The following is a 16,441-nucleotide window of genomic DNA, read 5'->3' on the forward strand; positions in this document are numbered from 1 at the left end:
AATAGGTTCTGGTGGTCTATTGCATAGTAGGATGACTAGAGTTAACGATATATTGTATATTTCAAAATAGCTAGGAAGAGAGGTTTCTGGATCTTCTCATTACAAGGAAATTATAAATCGTTAAGACGATGGATATGCTAATATTCCTGATTTGATTATTATACAATTTGTACATGCATTGAAATATCACACTGTACCCCATAAATATGTACAATTATTGTGTGTCTATCATAATTTTTTTAATCCCCTGGGAAGCTTGTTAAAATGCAAATTCCTTGGTCTTACTCTAGAAGTACAGGATAAGCGTCTCTGGGAGCAAGGCCAGGGAAAAGGTGATTTCAAGACAGATGGTTTGGAGCACACTTCAAAAATAGTTGCTCTAGGTTAATATCAGAGAAAATAATGATGTCATCTCAGTAGCATCCTTTGAGCATAAAGAAAAAAAGATATTCATTACATTTTGTGACAATGATTCTGATGGAATAATAGTTCAAGATATCTGCATCCTGGTTCCAAATTCACTAATTGTAAAACTTTGGGTTAGTTGTTTTACCTCTTGTGACACCATTTTACTCACACTACAATTGGAAGCTTTTGAAAGACTGTAAGCAGGGAAATGACATGATATTAATTATATTTGTTGCTGACTAGTGACTGGAATAAAAACAGTGGGACAAGATTGAGCATGGCAGGCTGGGCACAGTGGCTCACACCTGTAATCCCAACACTTCGGGAGGCTGAGGTGAGTGGATCACTTGAGGTCAGGAGTTCAAGACCAGCCTGGCCAACATAGCGAAACCCCCATCTCCACTAAAAACACAAAAATTAGCTGGGCGTGGTGGCGGGTGCCTGTAACCCGCTACTTGGGAGGCTGAGGCAGGAGAATCACTTGAACCGGGGAGGCCAAGGTTGCAGTGAGCCAATGTTGCGCCATTGCACTCCAGCCTGGGCAACAAGAGTGAGACTCCGTCTCAAAAACAACAACAACAACAACAAAAGATTCGGCATGACATATCAGTGAATAGGCTACTAAAATAGTCTAGGTGAAGGATAATGGTGGCTTAGAATAGGCTGTTGGCAGTAGAGTTGGAATGAAGTGAATGAGTTTTGAGATTTATTTTGATAGGATCAGTAATAGATTGGATGTTAGCTATCAGAGAGAGAGAGGTATCAAGGATGACTCATGAGTTTCTGATTTTGTAATGAATGGTTGAGGTTCTTGGAGGGTATGAATTGATTGCAGGCTCAAGTGATTGAGTTTGAGGCCAAGAATAGATGGGTAAGAGCTAAAAGTTTGGGAGGAAATGGAGGCATTGAGGGATTTGAGGTCTCTTTGATGTGAAAAGGTAGATAGAGTCAGAGCAGGCAAACTGAGAGGGTGGGAGACTGTGGTCAGAGAGTGGGGTACTGGTGGACATGTCCACAGTGGAGCAGTGCTGATTGATGACCAGCTCTGGGTTGGCCATGGGCACAGTGAGCTGAGGTGGAATGGACGTGGAGGTCAGTGAAGGCAGAGAGGCCAAGGAGCTGATGGGCCAAGATGCTGTCTGGGTTGTTTGGGGTAGAGAGACAACTGTGACCAGGGCCCAAAACCATCAGTGCACTTGGGATAGTGACCAACTTAGTAGACGAGGGTAAGCAAGGAAAAGCTGGATGACAGGGACATTAAGGGAGACAGAGCTTTTTATACGAGTGAAGGATAAATAATAAGTTGGAACCTACACTGGAGAGCCTTAAAAAAAAATCCTGCCCTTTGATATGTGGGTTGTGAGAGAAGGAACCCCTCTTATGTTTCAATTTAAAGCATGAGTTGTGGTATCAAACCAAGAAGCTTTGTAAGTGGCAAAGCACAAACATGCTGTCGTTTTGTTTGTTTGATGTGTTACATATTTTGGTTCCAGATATAACACTTGACTTTTTCATTATTAAAAATTTTATCATTATGCATATTGAAATATTTATGGATGAAATGCTATGATGTCTGGGATATGCTCCAAAATAATATAGGGTGGGTGGGGGTGATAAAGGAAGCAAGATCAGCCATGTACTGATAATTGTTGAAGCCTAGAAATGGGTAAATGGAGGTGCCCTAGGTATTCAGTTTTTGCATATGCTTGAATTTTTCCTTAATAAAAAGTTAAAGAAACCATCTCATCTTTATAGATTCAGCCCTTTGCTTTGACTGGCATCTTTTTTGTTTTGTTTCGTTTTCGTTTTTGTTTTGGAGACGGGGTTTTCGCTCTTATTGCCCAGGCTGGAGTGCAATGGCGCGACCTTGGCTCACGGCAACCTCCGGCTCCCGGGTTCAGGTGATTCTTCTGCCTCAGCCTCCCAAGTAGCTGGGACTACAGGCATGTGCCACCACGCCCAGCTAATTTTGTGTTTTTAGTAGAGATGGGATTTCTCCATGTTGGTCAGGCTGGTCTCAAACTTCCTACCTCAGGTGATCTGCCCGCCTGGGCCTCCCAAAGTGCTGGGATTATAGGCATGAGCCACTGTGCCCAGCCTTGAGTGGCATTTTTATATTCTTACTTTGTTAGCCTCTCCTATCCCTTTCCACAAGGTTCACAGGGACAGGTATTTATCCCCATTTTACTGATAAACTTCTCTGATCCTGTTAAGGAACTTGCCCACAAGTAAGTATCTGTTTAGTGGCAACTGTAGGACTGAAACTTTATGTTCTCTTGACTTCTAGACTAGTATATTCTACCACCTGACTGAGTGAGTTTGTGTTTCCATTTAGTAGGTTGTTAAAATTCACAGCAGTTCTCTAGGGACTTTGATCTTGGAAACGGAGTCTTCATTTGATTGCGGGTCTGACAAAGTGAGATTGTCCTTGCACATGCTATGCCTTCTGCATGGAATGTTGATCCCCATCCTCTGGTTCACTTGGTTAACATCTACATAGCCTTCAAAGCTCAGTTTAGTTCCTCTCCACTCCCCTCTCCCTATGCCATCCCAACAATCATTCCCTCCTTTGCATTAGTTCTGTATTCTTGTTCAAACCTTTGCTATTTCATATATCACAATGAATTATAAATGTGTGTGTCTGTGTGTGGTTTTCTGTAATAAACTAGAATCATGGACTATTTTTAAATTTTGTATTCTAGGGCCATCTACATAATGGCACCATCTAGTAAGTAGTTATTCAACAACTCACATGTGCCTGAATCCATTGGTAGAGGCTACTAGCAAATAAAAAAACATGGAGACCAAAATACATACCATGGGCTTGGTTAGTTTGTGCATCTAAAGGGTGGGTATTTGTAATGTGTTATAAAATTTTGGTGCTGTGGGGAACATTTTTCTTCTTGGAAACTAAGTCTTGTAACACAGGGCTCTTCACTGAAATACAAGGGCAATTGCCAGTCAATGTAGAAAGTGATCTAAGACCAAACCATGTACATTTTTTTCTCCAATAAAAACCTTACTGCAGAATAAGATGGAGGTGGGAAGCAGAACATTTCTTTTCTGCCACTGTGTAACTCATATAGGGTGTGCAGATCACTTATCTCAATAAGAAGTGCACACAGAAAGGGAGAGATGAAGTACCATGCAGATGCCAGATCAGTTATATAACTGGATAATAATATCTAGAAATGCTCCTACAATGCAATCTAACACTTTTTTTTTTTTTTTTTTTTTTTTTTTTTTTGAGACGGAGTCTCACTCTGTCGTCCAGGCTGGAATGCGGTGGCAAGATCTTGGCCCACTGCAACCTCTGCCGTCTGGGTTCAAGTGATTCTCCTGCCTCAGACTCCCAAGTAGCTGGGATTACAGGCACCTGCTACCGCGCCTGGCTAATTTTTGTAGTTTAGTAGAGATGGGGTTTCACCATCTTGGCCAGGCTGGTCTTGAACTCCTGAACTCATGATCCACCCGCCTCAGCCTCCCAAAGTGCTGGGATTACAGGCGTGAGCCACCATGCCCGGCCAATCTAACACATTTTTGAAGGAACATTTGCTTTTTCTTTCAACAAGTGACTGCTCCTTAAGAAATGGGCGCAATACATTTCTGAAAAGAATGCTTTGCAAAGCTTTGTAAGAAGGTCTGGTTAACTTAATACCTTATCTTCTTTGTCCTGAAAAAGAGGGAGGCCTTTCATCCATACGGTTTTCAAAGCACCTATCATAAATATGGAGGGAATCAAGTCCAACTTTAAGAAAAATCAAATTTACAGTTGAATGAATTCTAGACCCCTGCCCTATCCCTTTCGCAACACCCATCAAGTCTATTTCACTGTGAAAATGTGTCATTTCAAAGTCCTTGGGGATCCTTGCCTCACCAGTCAGGTTTGGAACTCATTGGTAAACAGGAGGCACAGAAAGGGCAGTGTAAAGGCAGCCTTAACATTTTCAGTGAAGAGCCAACTCGTTTGTGGTTTTGATTTGTTTTTAATAACAAGCTCCCTCAACCAAAACTGATGAATTGGCATCAGAACAAGGGTACAAAAGGAATATCAAGGGGCCTTCCAAAATGCTAACCAAAGGATAAATTCTCTGCTTTGGGTGGCCATCATTTTATCCCTAGAAACCAGAAGATAAAAAGATGCAAAGCTTTTAATATATGCTGCCTGAGTATATAAAGAGACCGATTAGAGCATGTGGCCTGTGGTGTTGTCTTAATACTTTATAATCTATAATCACATTCCATACTTCAAGCAAATGCAAATTCTGCTGCACGCTGCCCTTGAAAGGCAATTTCACTGCATACTGAATTGAAAGTAATCACTGATACAGCACAAATAAAGCCTCTGTCGGGTAAACACCAAAGCATTTTCCACACGGTACTGCATTTTAAAATAGCTAACTTTATTGTCAGTGAAAAGATAGGCACAAAGTGGATTTAAACCTGCTTAACTTTATTGGAACTAGCTCAGTTGATTACAGAATGGGGTCACAATCATTAGGGGACCACATACATTTTAAACCAAAGGCGATTCTTCTCTAGCCATCTGCCAACCCCAGCTATCCATTTTACAAACACATGCCATTAATCACAAGGGAGGCCAGAAGGAGGTTTCATGGCTCCATGTAACCCATCGTTGCTACTGGAAAAAAATAAACAAACTCCCGACACTTGTCCTACTGATGATGGATGGCACTTGGAAGACATATTTCCAAGAATCGTGGCAGGCTGAAATTGGTGGCAATTAGCCCACAGCTGATACCTTCCTTTGAAAACATTTTCAGTAAGAATGCACACGTTTTAAGTAACATATTCCATATGCGCATAAGCAATTGAGATAATAGGAGACTGTGTAGCTAACAGATATGAGAATATAATTGATCAAAGTTAGTGCATATGTATACACTTTAAGCTGCCGCATTATGAGGGTTTAGGCTTGTCATAAAAAGTAGTTTGCACAATCAATCAGTTTGTTCATTTTCCAATTGTTATACCCACCCAACAGTGTAACAACAAAAAGAGAACATGATGGGTCTCTGGGTATCTTTCCTATGGCAGTTGATGGCAGATATTTTAGGTTCCTGCTGTCCTATTACCTTGAAGCTCAAAAGCAGCATTAAAAGGAAATCCTTCATTAAATCAACAATCAAGATACATGATTTTAAAAGAAAGCTCAAGCTACTTTTTATTTCAAAAAAAGACTGTTAATAGGAGTTTCATATCAAGTAAAGTTTGTTCTAATGAAGTTTTTCTATACATGGAACACTGGGGTACAACTGAATTAGAAGGTCCTCAGAGATCACCAAGCAGTACAAGCTAAGACAACCTGGTCACCCTCCTTTCCTGAGGTGCCGGTAAAATGCACAGATAGGTAGGAGTCCAGAAAGATCCCCCAAATGTTATATCCACACAACTGTGAAAAGGTGGCTAATTGAGATTTCTCCCATAAACTTGAATTTTTGGTACAAAAACTAGTGAAGATCTTCTGAAAAGGCTGTATCTATCTTCTGCATAATATACTGACATACTCTTCTTCCCTCTCTTGGATGTACAATGTTATTTTAGCAAATTATCGGGGATTGGAAACCGAACAGAGAGGAACTGTCTCTGGTGTGAGAGGGTTCTGGAAAGTTCAAAATAGTACTCAGCCAAGAACTTCTTCCTTTCCCCAAAACACATGAGTCTAAAGAGATGGCTACCACACAATGTGGAATGTATGACATTTGTCACCTTGCAGAATGTGATTAAAATCATGGCTCCCAGAGCCAGCAAAAAGTCTGCCAATGTGTTATAACCATGAAAGGAGTAGGTGAAAAGTGTTTTTTAAATTATTTGGATAGAAAGTAGCTCTCCTGAAGTTTGCTACTTGCTGCTTCTACTATTTGAGTGTTTTTTTCTCCTTATGACTAAAGGGTAGTATGAAAGAGTCTTAACACAACTGCACTTTTAATTTCTATCTGAGATTCACTTTATAACTGAGGACTAATGTGTATGTAACATGATTACCTCATTATTGAAAATGTGAAAGGACTAGCTGAAAATCACATCACCCTCCTTTATGTCTCTACACACACACACGCACACACACAAAATAATTCCTTTGGAAGATAATTAGGAAAGATACCATTCCTATACTCACAGAGGAACCCCAAAAGATTATCTAAGATACCCAATCTCCTAGAAAGAAGTGGGATTGGTTTCTCAGGGGGACATTTATGTGACTCTATGTTGAAATGCAGATCAGAAAAGGGAAAACCTTTTAAAAGGCACTGAAGGAGAGGCAAGACAGAAATTCAGTAGTTTGTCAAGACTGGACAAGCTACTCCAACCAGGTACATTTTACAAGATACATATTTCCTGGACCATGAAGATGCCTTTTCATAAAATGGAATTTAAAAAAGATAAAGAGTTTCCCAAAATAAGCATGGTGATTGGCATAATGGTTAGCTGTGTTGTATGACTTTCAAAAAGTCACTGAACCTCTCCAGTTCTCAGATTCCTCATCACTAAAATGAGGGGGTAGGGCTATATTGCTAAAGTTCTTTCCCACCACTATGGCTCATGATGTAATATATCAGGCCTACTCTTCTATTAATCTGGTTTCTAACTAAGACATCCCAAAACCTCTACCCCCAACCCTTACCTAACACCCCCCACTTCCCTCACCCTCCCTATACCCCTTAAAACTGATCTTAATGATGCTATCTGCAGATTTCTCACCTTAATGAAGGGCAGACAGGTGACACAGGGCAGGGACCTGTGGCAACTGGCATCCTTCTGTGTCCTTGGAGGCAGCCCTATGGCAAGGCTTGGAGCCATTGCCTCCTTTGATCTCTACCCACATGCACATTTCCTGCTGCTTCCCAAAGGTATTCCAAGATGGTGTCACTGACAGTGAGAAGAGGTAGTTGAGGATACTGCTGCAATCCACCTCTCCCCCGACTGCAGCATAGTACTTTGGGTTTCTCATGCTATTCCCTTGGAGGTGATAGTCAAAAACGCCTTTTAAGACATATGCTTAGAATTTGACAAACAAAACAAGTTATTTCAAAGTAGTCACCAGAAATTCAAAGCATTCAACCTGTCAACAAAGATCCTTCCTCACTTTGCAAATGATTGGCAATTTGAGACTGGAGACCCAGCCAGTGAATCTGTGCTGTAGAAGAAATAAACACTAAGCTGATTGGTCTTACTAAATGCAAGCAAGCTGTGTTCATGGCTACACACAAACCATGGAAGTCTGCATATAGCACCCCATGCAACTCTCCATCAAAGCCTCTGATGGTCTAATTCCCTAAGAGAGAGGAAGTTGCGCATCACTCAGTTAATGTACTCTCCCAGCATCTGAAAGCAATATATTAATTATCCAAATGCATAAATTATTCCAGAGCATATATATGAATGTATGAACCTCCAGGAGGGAACCAAAAGAATCCATTTCCAAAGCACCACTGAAATGAAGACAAACACAATTCCCTGGGGCAGGGTAGCTGGGAAACTGGAAGAAAAAATTAGCTCCAGTACCCTTCTGCACCCCAAAACTCCCTACCTTTTTTCCAGCTTACATAGCTCCTGAAACTATTCCCTTTTGTAAGCCTGAGGTGAGCGCTTTCTCCAGCTGCTGCACAGGATAGTAACTATACAAAACAGCACACACTCAATTCTCTCTAGCTTCCCACTTCCAAACTACGTGTTATACACTGTCTTCCACACATACTGTGCTCTTCAATAAAAAATGATCTAGAATATGGAAAATTTAAACAAATTTAAGCACATTGAAAACATCGATGTATAGCCACCTGTTAACAGTCCCAGTATTCATATAAATTCAAACAATAAGCTTTAGAGCACATTCTGATTAATCTGTCTTTAGAGGTACTCCCTAAGCATACCAAAATAGACTGGTGTTCACATGGTATTACTCAAGTAGTACATTGTTCCAATAAAAAGTCCTGTTAAAAAACATCCCCTCCCCACAACCCTTGTCCTCACCCTCAAAACAAGAACCAATAAAAGGGGGAAAATGATTAAAAGCATTTTTGCTGATAATCTGCAGCTCTTGATTTGGCCGTTTAGATGAGATATTCCACCATCTCTGCATCAGGCTCTTGTCCCAGGATCTGAATGGGAGTTTTTCTTTCCAGAGTATTGGAGTGGAACACAGGCCCATCTAAATGGAAATAAGGGTTAGAAAACACTTAGGGATGAAGAAAAAACCCATATTTCTAGAACCAGACACCATCAGAGCCCTCATGAAGCCAATGGCAAAGTGAGACTTGCCTGCCACCTCCCTCATTTACTTCTGCTAAGATAATGGCCTCTACTCATGCCTGTTCCCATCTTGGTGGATGAGAAGTCATTTACAGACTCTCTTCTCTCTCCTTTAGAACGTGAAAAACTCAGTCCAAATGATAACTCTGCCCAGACATCAGACAACAAGAAATAAATCTGTATTTGAGAGCAGAACTAAACCAAAACCTACCTGCTAAAGGGAATAATTACCTGTTTTGTCTGGATTGCAGGTCAAACTTGGTATAGACAAACGATGTGGTCCAGGACCGGTAGCTGGACTTGCAGGAACCTCAGCCTGAGCCACAGCTGGAGTTGGAGTTGGAGCTGGAGTTGGAGCCACAGCCGGAGCTGAAGTTGGTGCCTGAGTCTGAGCAGGAGCAGAAGCCTGAGCCGCTGCTGGAGCTGGAACCGGAACCAGAGCCGGAGCTGGAACTGGAGCCGGAGCAGCTGGAGCAACCTGAACAGCAGCAGCAGCAGCAGCAGCAGGAGCAACGGCAGCAGCTGAGGCAACAGAGGCAGCAGCTGGAATCTGACCAGCAGCAGCTGGAGAAACAGCAGCAGCAGTAGCAGCGGCAGTGGCTGGAGACGGGGCAGCAGCAGCAGCAGCAGCAGCAGCAGCAGCAGCAGCAGCTGGAGCAGCAGCAGCAGCAGCAGCAGCTGGAGCAGCAGCAGCAGCAGCAGCAACTGGAGCAGCAGCTACCATGGTGGTGGTGATGGTGGCAGCAGTGGCAGTGATGGCGGCAGCAGTGGCGGCAGCAGCAACTGGAGCAGGAACAGAGATGGGAGCAACAGCTGCAGTTTTGTTCGATTCCGTCCCACGTTCAGTTTGGGTACTGCAGTCTCGGCTGCCTGTCTTGGAGTGAGCCGAGAGCAGGGGAGTCGAGGGGGGCACAGGCGAGGGTGTGGAAGGGACATATTCAGCACGGTAGTCTCCACCCAGGAGAATGCCTACAAATGAAAGAGGAACAGACGTTAGCAAACAATAGGGGATTCAAATCCAGACATCTAATTACCTGTTCTCCCATTCAAATTTCAGAAGAAATTTATTTATTTATTTTTAAATCAGTAAATATTATTTAAATATTTATTTAAATATTTATTTAAATATTTATTTAAATATTTATTTAAATATTTATTTAAATATTTATTTAAATATTTAAAATATTATTATTTTAAACATTAAATATTAAATAATTTAAAATAGTCTAAATTATTTATTTTTGCCTCCAGGGAACCCAGAAATCAGTGTGTGAGGCTCCTCCAACCATGGCTAAAAGTTTCTTACAGACTTCGAAGATCCCTTCTGGTCCTCATCCATCACCTGGCACAACATATTAAGCCTGTAAGTGACCTGGGTATCTGTTTTGATTTATTTTTCCGATGGTGATTGGGTTCCACCAAGTTGTCAGAATGCTCCTACTCGGCTCCACTTATAAACCATTACCACACGTTACCAGGGAGCAAGAAAGGATCTGGGGAAGAAGTCTGTTGACACAGATTGAGTGTGGTAATAATTGTGTGATCTGAGGTTCTCACCATGACCATAGTCCCCAAAATGCTTATTCTAACCAAAAGATATTACAAGTATCAGAGGACCAAGAAAGGAATTAAAAGCAACAAAAAGGGTTAAAATAAAAAAATATATAAGCTTCCTTCCTCAGGCTCTAAAAATGTGCCTCGTGGTATCCACAATATGTCTGGGGTTTTGATTAGAGGGGAGGGAATGGACAGGAACGGAATGAAAAAGTACATTCTGTTCTCATCTCACAACACTGTGGGAACAAAACCTGCTACCCAAACGATTTAGTGTAACTAAAACTCTGGGTTCTCCTATTATAGAGGAGGAAGGAACACAGAAATGCCGGAATTTTGACATTTGGAACGACACAAAGGCCACATGGGCTTTGGAGAAAGATAAAGGTGCCACATGGCAAAGGCCAAATCTGAGAATAGTTTAGAGGAAATTAGAGTTATCTTCCTTGACACCCAAATGAAACTCAAGATTCTTGTCCTCTAAGCCTTGGCCTCAATCGATATTCTCACCGGGAGACTTCAAAGTGTGGAGGAGCTCCAGAATGTGGAACTAGGGTCTCAGGAGGAAAAAAAAAACCCCCAAACCCTGGTACACCTTCCTCTCTAGAACCTGGACCATCATCCCTTTTCCTTAAGCATGGGTGCTTATCTCAGGGCTCTCTTTGAACACGTGACTATAATCTTCCTTATTTACTGTCATTACCTAGGCTCCCCTTCCAGCTCTTGTCGTCTCGCTTTTCTTCCATGATGGGGGAGCCAGTCAGGGTGGATGAGTGGGAGAGCAAGCCTGATCCAGCATTGGAAATGGACATCAGAGACTTCGCTGGCCGCATGCACGACAGCTGCTCTGTCTTGCTCGGCTCCTTCCGGGAACGCTGCTGGAGTACTTTGATCATGGCATCCTTCTCAATAATCTGGGCATGGAGGGTCTTAATCCTAGGAGCCAAAGGCAAAGAACATATAAAGACCTTGTTGTGGGCTGGGCGCGGTGGCTTATGCCTGTAATCCCAGCATTTTGGGAGGCCGAGGTGGGCGGATTGCAAAGTCAGGAGTTCGAGACCAGCCTGGCTAACATGGTGAAACCCTGTCTCTACTAAAAACACAAAAATTAGCTGGGTGTGGTGGCAGGCGCCTATAGTCCCAGCTACTCGGGAGGCCGAGGAAGGAGAATCACTTTAACTTGGGAGGCGGAGGTTGCAGTGAGCCAAGATAGTGCCACTGCACTCCAGCCTGGGTGACAGAGCAAGACTGACTCCATCTCAAAAAAAAAAAAAAAACCTTCTTGCTACCTCCACATTTTGGTCTAATTGACTACATGACTACATGGAGCTCCCATTATCTTTTCGACTAAAGGTTGATCTAGTTAGTTCTGAGTTGGAAAACAAGGGATGGTGTGCTACAGTTTTTAAAACATGTTTTTTCTTTTTTCTGCACACCCAAATGGATACAGCAGAGCATCCAGGAGCTGTTGCTTAAATCTTAGTAAGTCACAATAAAGTACCAGTGAAAAAAAAGGCTGAATATGAGAGAATGAACTGATGTACTAGGTGCTGTAGTGAAGAATCTCAGTCAATGGAAACAATTTACTCAGTGAGAAGATGAGATCTTCTATGAATGAGCGACAACCTGCAGGTAGTAAGTAAATGATCATGTGTTTATAAAAGGAATCAGGTATCCTACCTCCACTTTGAGTAGATGTTCTTTTTGTTGTTGTTGTTGAGACGGACTCTAGCTCTGTCGCTCAGGCTGGAGTGCAATGGCATGATCTTGACTCATTGCAACCTCTGCCTCCCAAGCTCAAGCGATTCTCCTGCCTTGGCCTCCTGAGTAGCTGGGACTACAGGTGCCCGCCACCACACCTGGCTAATTTTTGTATTTTTAGTAGAGACAGGGTTTCACCATATTGGCCAGGCTGGTCTTGAACTCCTGACCTCAGGTGATCCGCCCGCCTTGGCCTTCCAAAGTGCTGGGATTACAGGTGTGAGCCATTGTGCCCGGCCGAGTGGATGTTCTTTTACTCTTTTATTAAGCAATCTGCTGTATCACAGGGTTGTGGTGCAGTGCTAGAAAGAATACCCCAGAGTGCAAATGCCAACAATTCAGCTCAGGCAGAGGGAAGAGGAAAAGCAATTAGGAAGGCCAAAGGGACAGAAACCCTACCTGGAATTCCATGTTTAGTGGAGATTATCAAGGTAAATGTCATTGCATCTCACACCTTTAAGTGACAGGCTGGCAGGGGTGATGGTGGAGCGGGGAGGCTGCATGATCAGATTTCCTAGCTGTGAATAAAGATCCTTTGTGGTCTCTATATCAATGTCTCAGATTCCTCAGGGTCCAGAACAACATTTTACCTGCCCTCCATGTCAAGGCAACGCTTATTGGCCATCAAGATTTCTTCCTCCTCTTTCTGGATGCGAGCTTCTAGAGCTGTGTCATAGCTGGTGTTAGGAGAGTGACTGATGACTGTTGTGTCCCTGGGGAGGAAAATGGAAGTGATGAGATGGGAGCATAGCAAGATCAATGAATGTTATCTTTCTTCTAAGTCAAGGAAAGCTTTTCTGGAAAGTCCTAAGCTGAAATCAAGCACATTTGGAACAGATGGTTTCTGGGGAACTAACCCGTAAGAGCCTCCAAAATAGGACAGTTCAGCGTTCAGGGTAGAAGGCAACGTTATTAGTATAGACGTGGCTGCAAAAGTCAGTGAGGGAAGAGATATGCACAGACTTGCCTTCAGAACTGAACAGATATCATCCCAAAACCTTCTGGCAGATAGCCCCTTCAAGTTTTTAGATCATGGCCAAGCAACAGGAATATGTATATATTGGGCCAGGCATGGTGGCTCATGCCTGTAATCCTAATGCTTTGGAAGGCTGAGGCAGGTGGATCATCTGAGGTCAGGAGTTTGAGACCAGCCTGGCCAACATGGAGAAACCCTGTCTCTACTAAAAATACAAAAATTAGCCAGGCATGGTGGTGCACACCTGTAATCCCCGCTATCTGGGAGGTTGAGGCAGGAGAATCACTTGAACCCGGGAGGTGAAGGTTGTTGTGAGGTGAGATCGAGCCACTACACTCCAGCCTAGGCAACAGAGGGAGACTCTGTCTCAAAAAAAAAAAAAAGGAATATGTATATATTTCCATTTTATTCTCCTAGAAGTCATAGAGGGGGAAAGGTCAGACTTTCAAGAAAGTCAGGGTATACTAGGTAACTTATGGCTACAGATGAACATTGGTAAATACACCTGAGTACTAGAAGCAAACAACAGACACATCAGCTAAGATTAGGTAGGGCACGTGAGCTAATAAATAGTGCCTTTGAGTCAGTCCCACTCGATTCCTATCTAATCTACATCTGAAACATTCTAGCACCAAATCAATGGGTCTACCCCAACAAAGTGACTGTTCTCTTGCCAGAGTTCTAACTGCATAAAGGACCATCATGTTCCATTTGAAAGTGTCTCAGGCCATTAACTCAAAGACCAATTAATAAGGAAAAACGCGCGTGTGTGTGTGTGTGTGTGTGTGGTGGGCGGGTGAGGGAGGTTATTAGGATTAGGGAGAATACTGATGCAATTATATTGGTCTTCAAGGAAATCAGACAATAGACCGAGAAAACAATGAACTGGCACTGCTTCATTATACTTCCTAAGAGAATGGGGATCTGCAGGAGAACTCCAGGCATGTTTTCTGTTGGGAGCTAACTATGTTCTCTTAGCTTCAAGATTATGTCTAGTGCAGATGGGGATGAAGCGGCAAGAAAAAGAGGCAGAAAGTTGCTATTAAGGTTGGGGATTTTGGTGAGCCTCTATAAAATTACTGTTCCCCAAAATATACGTGTACCTTATATGCAAGGTTGAAACCATTTATGGAATGATGAAATAATTGGAAAACAAGAAGGGGAAAGAATACAATGGCTTTCATCATTTGCCAAACTCAAAATATTTTACCATCTCAGCATTCTATACTTTCTCTAGTGCAATTCACTGGCTTGTAGTCCTACTGGGTACCCAAGAAGAAGCAGCATTTGCATAGTGCTTGAGAGCACAGGCTCTGAATACAGACAACTCAGCAGGTCCCAGCTTCTCCAAGTACACTCTGCCCCTAACAAGCTTTATGACCTCTGAAAGTCAAATTACCTGCTCTAAGCATGCCGCTTCATATGCCAAGTGGGAACAATATTTGTAACTTCATCTCATAGAGGATAAAATTATGCATGTAAAAACAGTGTCAGGCATGGTCAAAACACTCAACAAAGCTATTATTAAGAGAGAACCACATAACTCAGGAGGCTGAGGCAAAAGGATTGCTTAAGGCCAAGAGTTCAAGGCTGCAGTCAGTTACGACTGTGTCACTGCATTCCATCTTGGGTGACACAGCAAGACCCCTGTCTCTCAAAGAAAAAGAGAAGGAGGGAAAGAGAGAGGTGGAGGAGAGCGAGAGCGAGAGAGAATGAATCACATAGGTGGAAAGATGGAAGGAGACTAACATACAGAGATTACAAGAGATTCTGACTTGAAAGAATTCCAGCTCTTGGTAAAATCCTGGAAGCAATTCCTGTACTGCAGAATTCCAATGTGAAGGTTGGGGCTTTAGAGCCGGGACTGTTGAAAAGTGCATGGTGTCTACCGACACTGGGGAACTGAGCATACGGTTTGTCACTGGGGGAACTAGTGCTGGCCTGCTGCCACTTTCATTGCATAAAAGACCATTTTGGGGACTCAGAGCCCTGCCAGCTAATTGATATGGACACTGTTAACTCCTCAGGAATGGAGCCTGAAAATGTGGGGCACTTAGTGAATTCCGACAGGGCTGCCAGGGCAGCCCTCAGCATCAATCTTCCTTCTAGAAGACTAGGGCTACTAGGCCAATGGCTTAGGCAAAAGCAAGCAAGCACAGTATTTGAACGAGCAACTTGACCTGCTACCTTCCAATACTCCAAGACGTTCTTTAAGAACATCAGGAGAGAGAGATGCTGGGCTACGATCTGAAAATAAAACCTGCAAACCCCAAACTGCATATTCCTGATGTTGACAACCTCCTTCTCAAATTCTTAAGTAAACAGTTTGTCATCTTCTTTCTCCTTCTTTTTTTTGACAAAGTTATCCCATCACATTGCTCAAACTGCTTTCTAGCATGTCACAAATAACCTCCTAAAACACCTAGTGGCCTTTCAAACTTCAAGCCTATCTTTTCCTATCAGCATCATCGTTTTGTTTGTTTAATATGTGAACTCTACGTAAGTGGAGCACTGTGTTTGAAGTTCCTGGGAGGCTGGAGAGGGGAAAGGCATGGATAAGACTAGTCCTTAACTGTAGGAAACTTACAAGGGAAGAGAAAAAAGTCAATAATTAACTAGTACAGCAGTGAGTTTGGACTTTATTCCAATAGGTGCTGAAAATTATTAGAGCTTTCCAAGGGAATAAAATGATCTAAGCCATGCCTTAGGAAGACGGCCTTATCTCTCGTAGAAATGTGACAGAAAGATAAGAGAAGTGAAACACTGGAATCAGGCAGACCAGTCAGCAAGGTGATTGTAATAATCCCAGCAACAGATCATGAAACTATGCACCAGCGAAGTGGCAACGGAAATGGAAACAGGCTATAGGAAGTAGAACTGATAGAATTTGGAGACAATATCAATGTGGGAGTTAGGGAGATGGAAGAATGAATAACAACTTTGTTATTTCGAACTCAAATGCCTAGGAGAGATGAAATACTGTTTGCTGTAAAAGGAAACTGAGGAAAGGCTCTTTTGGAAAGCACTGCAATGGGTTTTGATTTTAGGTACACTGGAGTGAAAGTGACTTAAGAATTGCCATATGCCAGTATCTAACAAGTTGTTCAAAGTTCTAACTTTAATTTTAGAGATATCAGAGTTACTATTACGGTTATTATCATTGCTATTATTACTGAGAAGCTAGAGCAGAGAACAATATAACTAAGACAGAAGGTAGGATGAGAAGAAAGCAGAGGAAGGAAATTGAGAAATGCCTACAAAGAGGGAATAGGTAGACATGCATTATGTGTGTGAACAGCTTCTACCTTCTGCTTCCCTTTTCTTTACTTCCTCCTTTCCAGAATTTACTTTTGCTCAAAATAAACATGAAACATTACACATTCTGAGAAAGGTAGCAACCTAATTCAGTAAATGCAAGCTGATAAAAATTACATAGTTGATTGGGTGGGTTATCTTGTCATCCTTTTGCTG

At 42.4% G+C, this 16,441-nt stretch overlaps 1 protein-coding gene across 6 annotated transcripts in view; it reads right to left on the reverse strand.

Moving 5' to 3' along the window:
* Positions 1–4,790: 4,790 nt before the first annotated feature.
* The window catches only part of AMOT (angiomotin), a 66,088-nt gene continuing 54,437 nt past the window's right edge, over positions 4,791–16,441 (reverse strand). For all 6 annotated transcript variants that reach the window (XM_009439539.3, XM_063804513.1, XM_063804512.1 and 3 more), the window contains 4 exons: positions 12,585–12,707; positions 10,937–11,169; positions 8,911–9,648; positions 4,791–8,578 (listed from right to left, as the gene is read on the reverse strand). In XM_009439539.3, the coding sequence (XP_009437814.2) occupies positions 8,481–8,578; positions 8,911–9,648; positions 10,937–11,169; positions 12,585–12,707 (1,192 nt within the window). In that variant the 3' untranslated portion in view covers positions 4,791–8,480. The remainder of the gene's footprint in view (positions 8,579–8,910; positions 9,649–10,936; positions 11,170–12,584; positions 12,708–16,441) is intronic.

Source organism: Pan troglodytes, chromosome X, assembly GCF_028858775.2.
Source record: "Pan troglodytes isolate AG18354 chromosome X, NHGRI_mPanTro3-v2.0_pri, whole genome shotgun sequence".
Lineage (NCBI taxonomy): Eukaryota > Metazoa > Chordata > Mammalia > Primates > Hominidae > Pan > Pan troglodytes.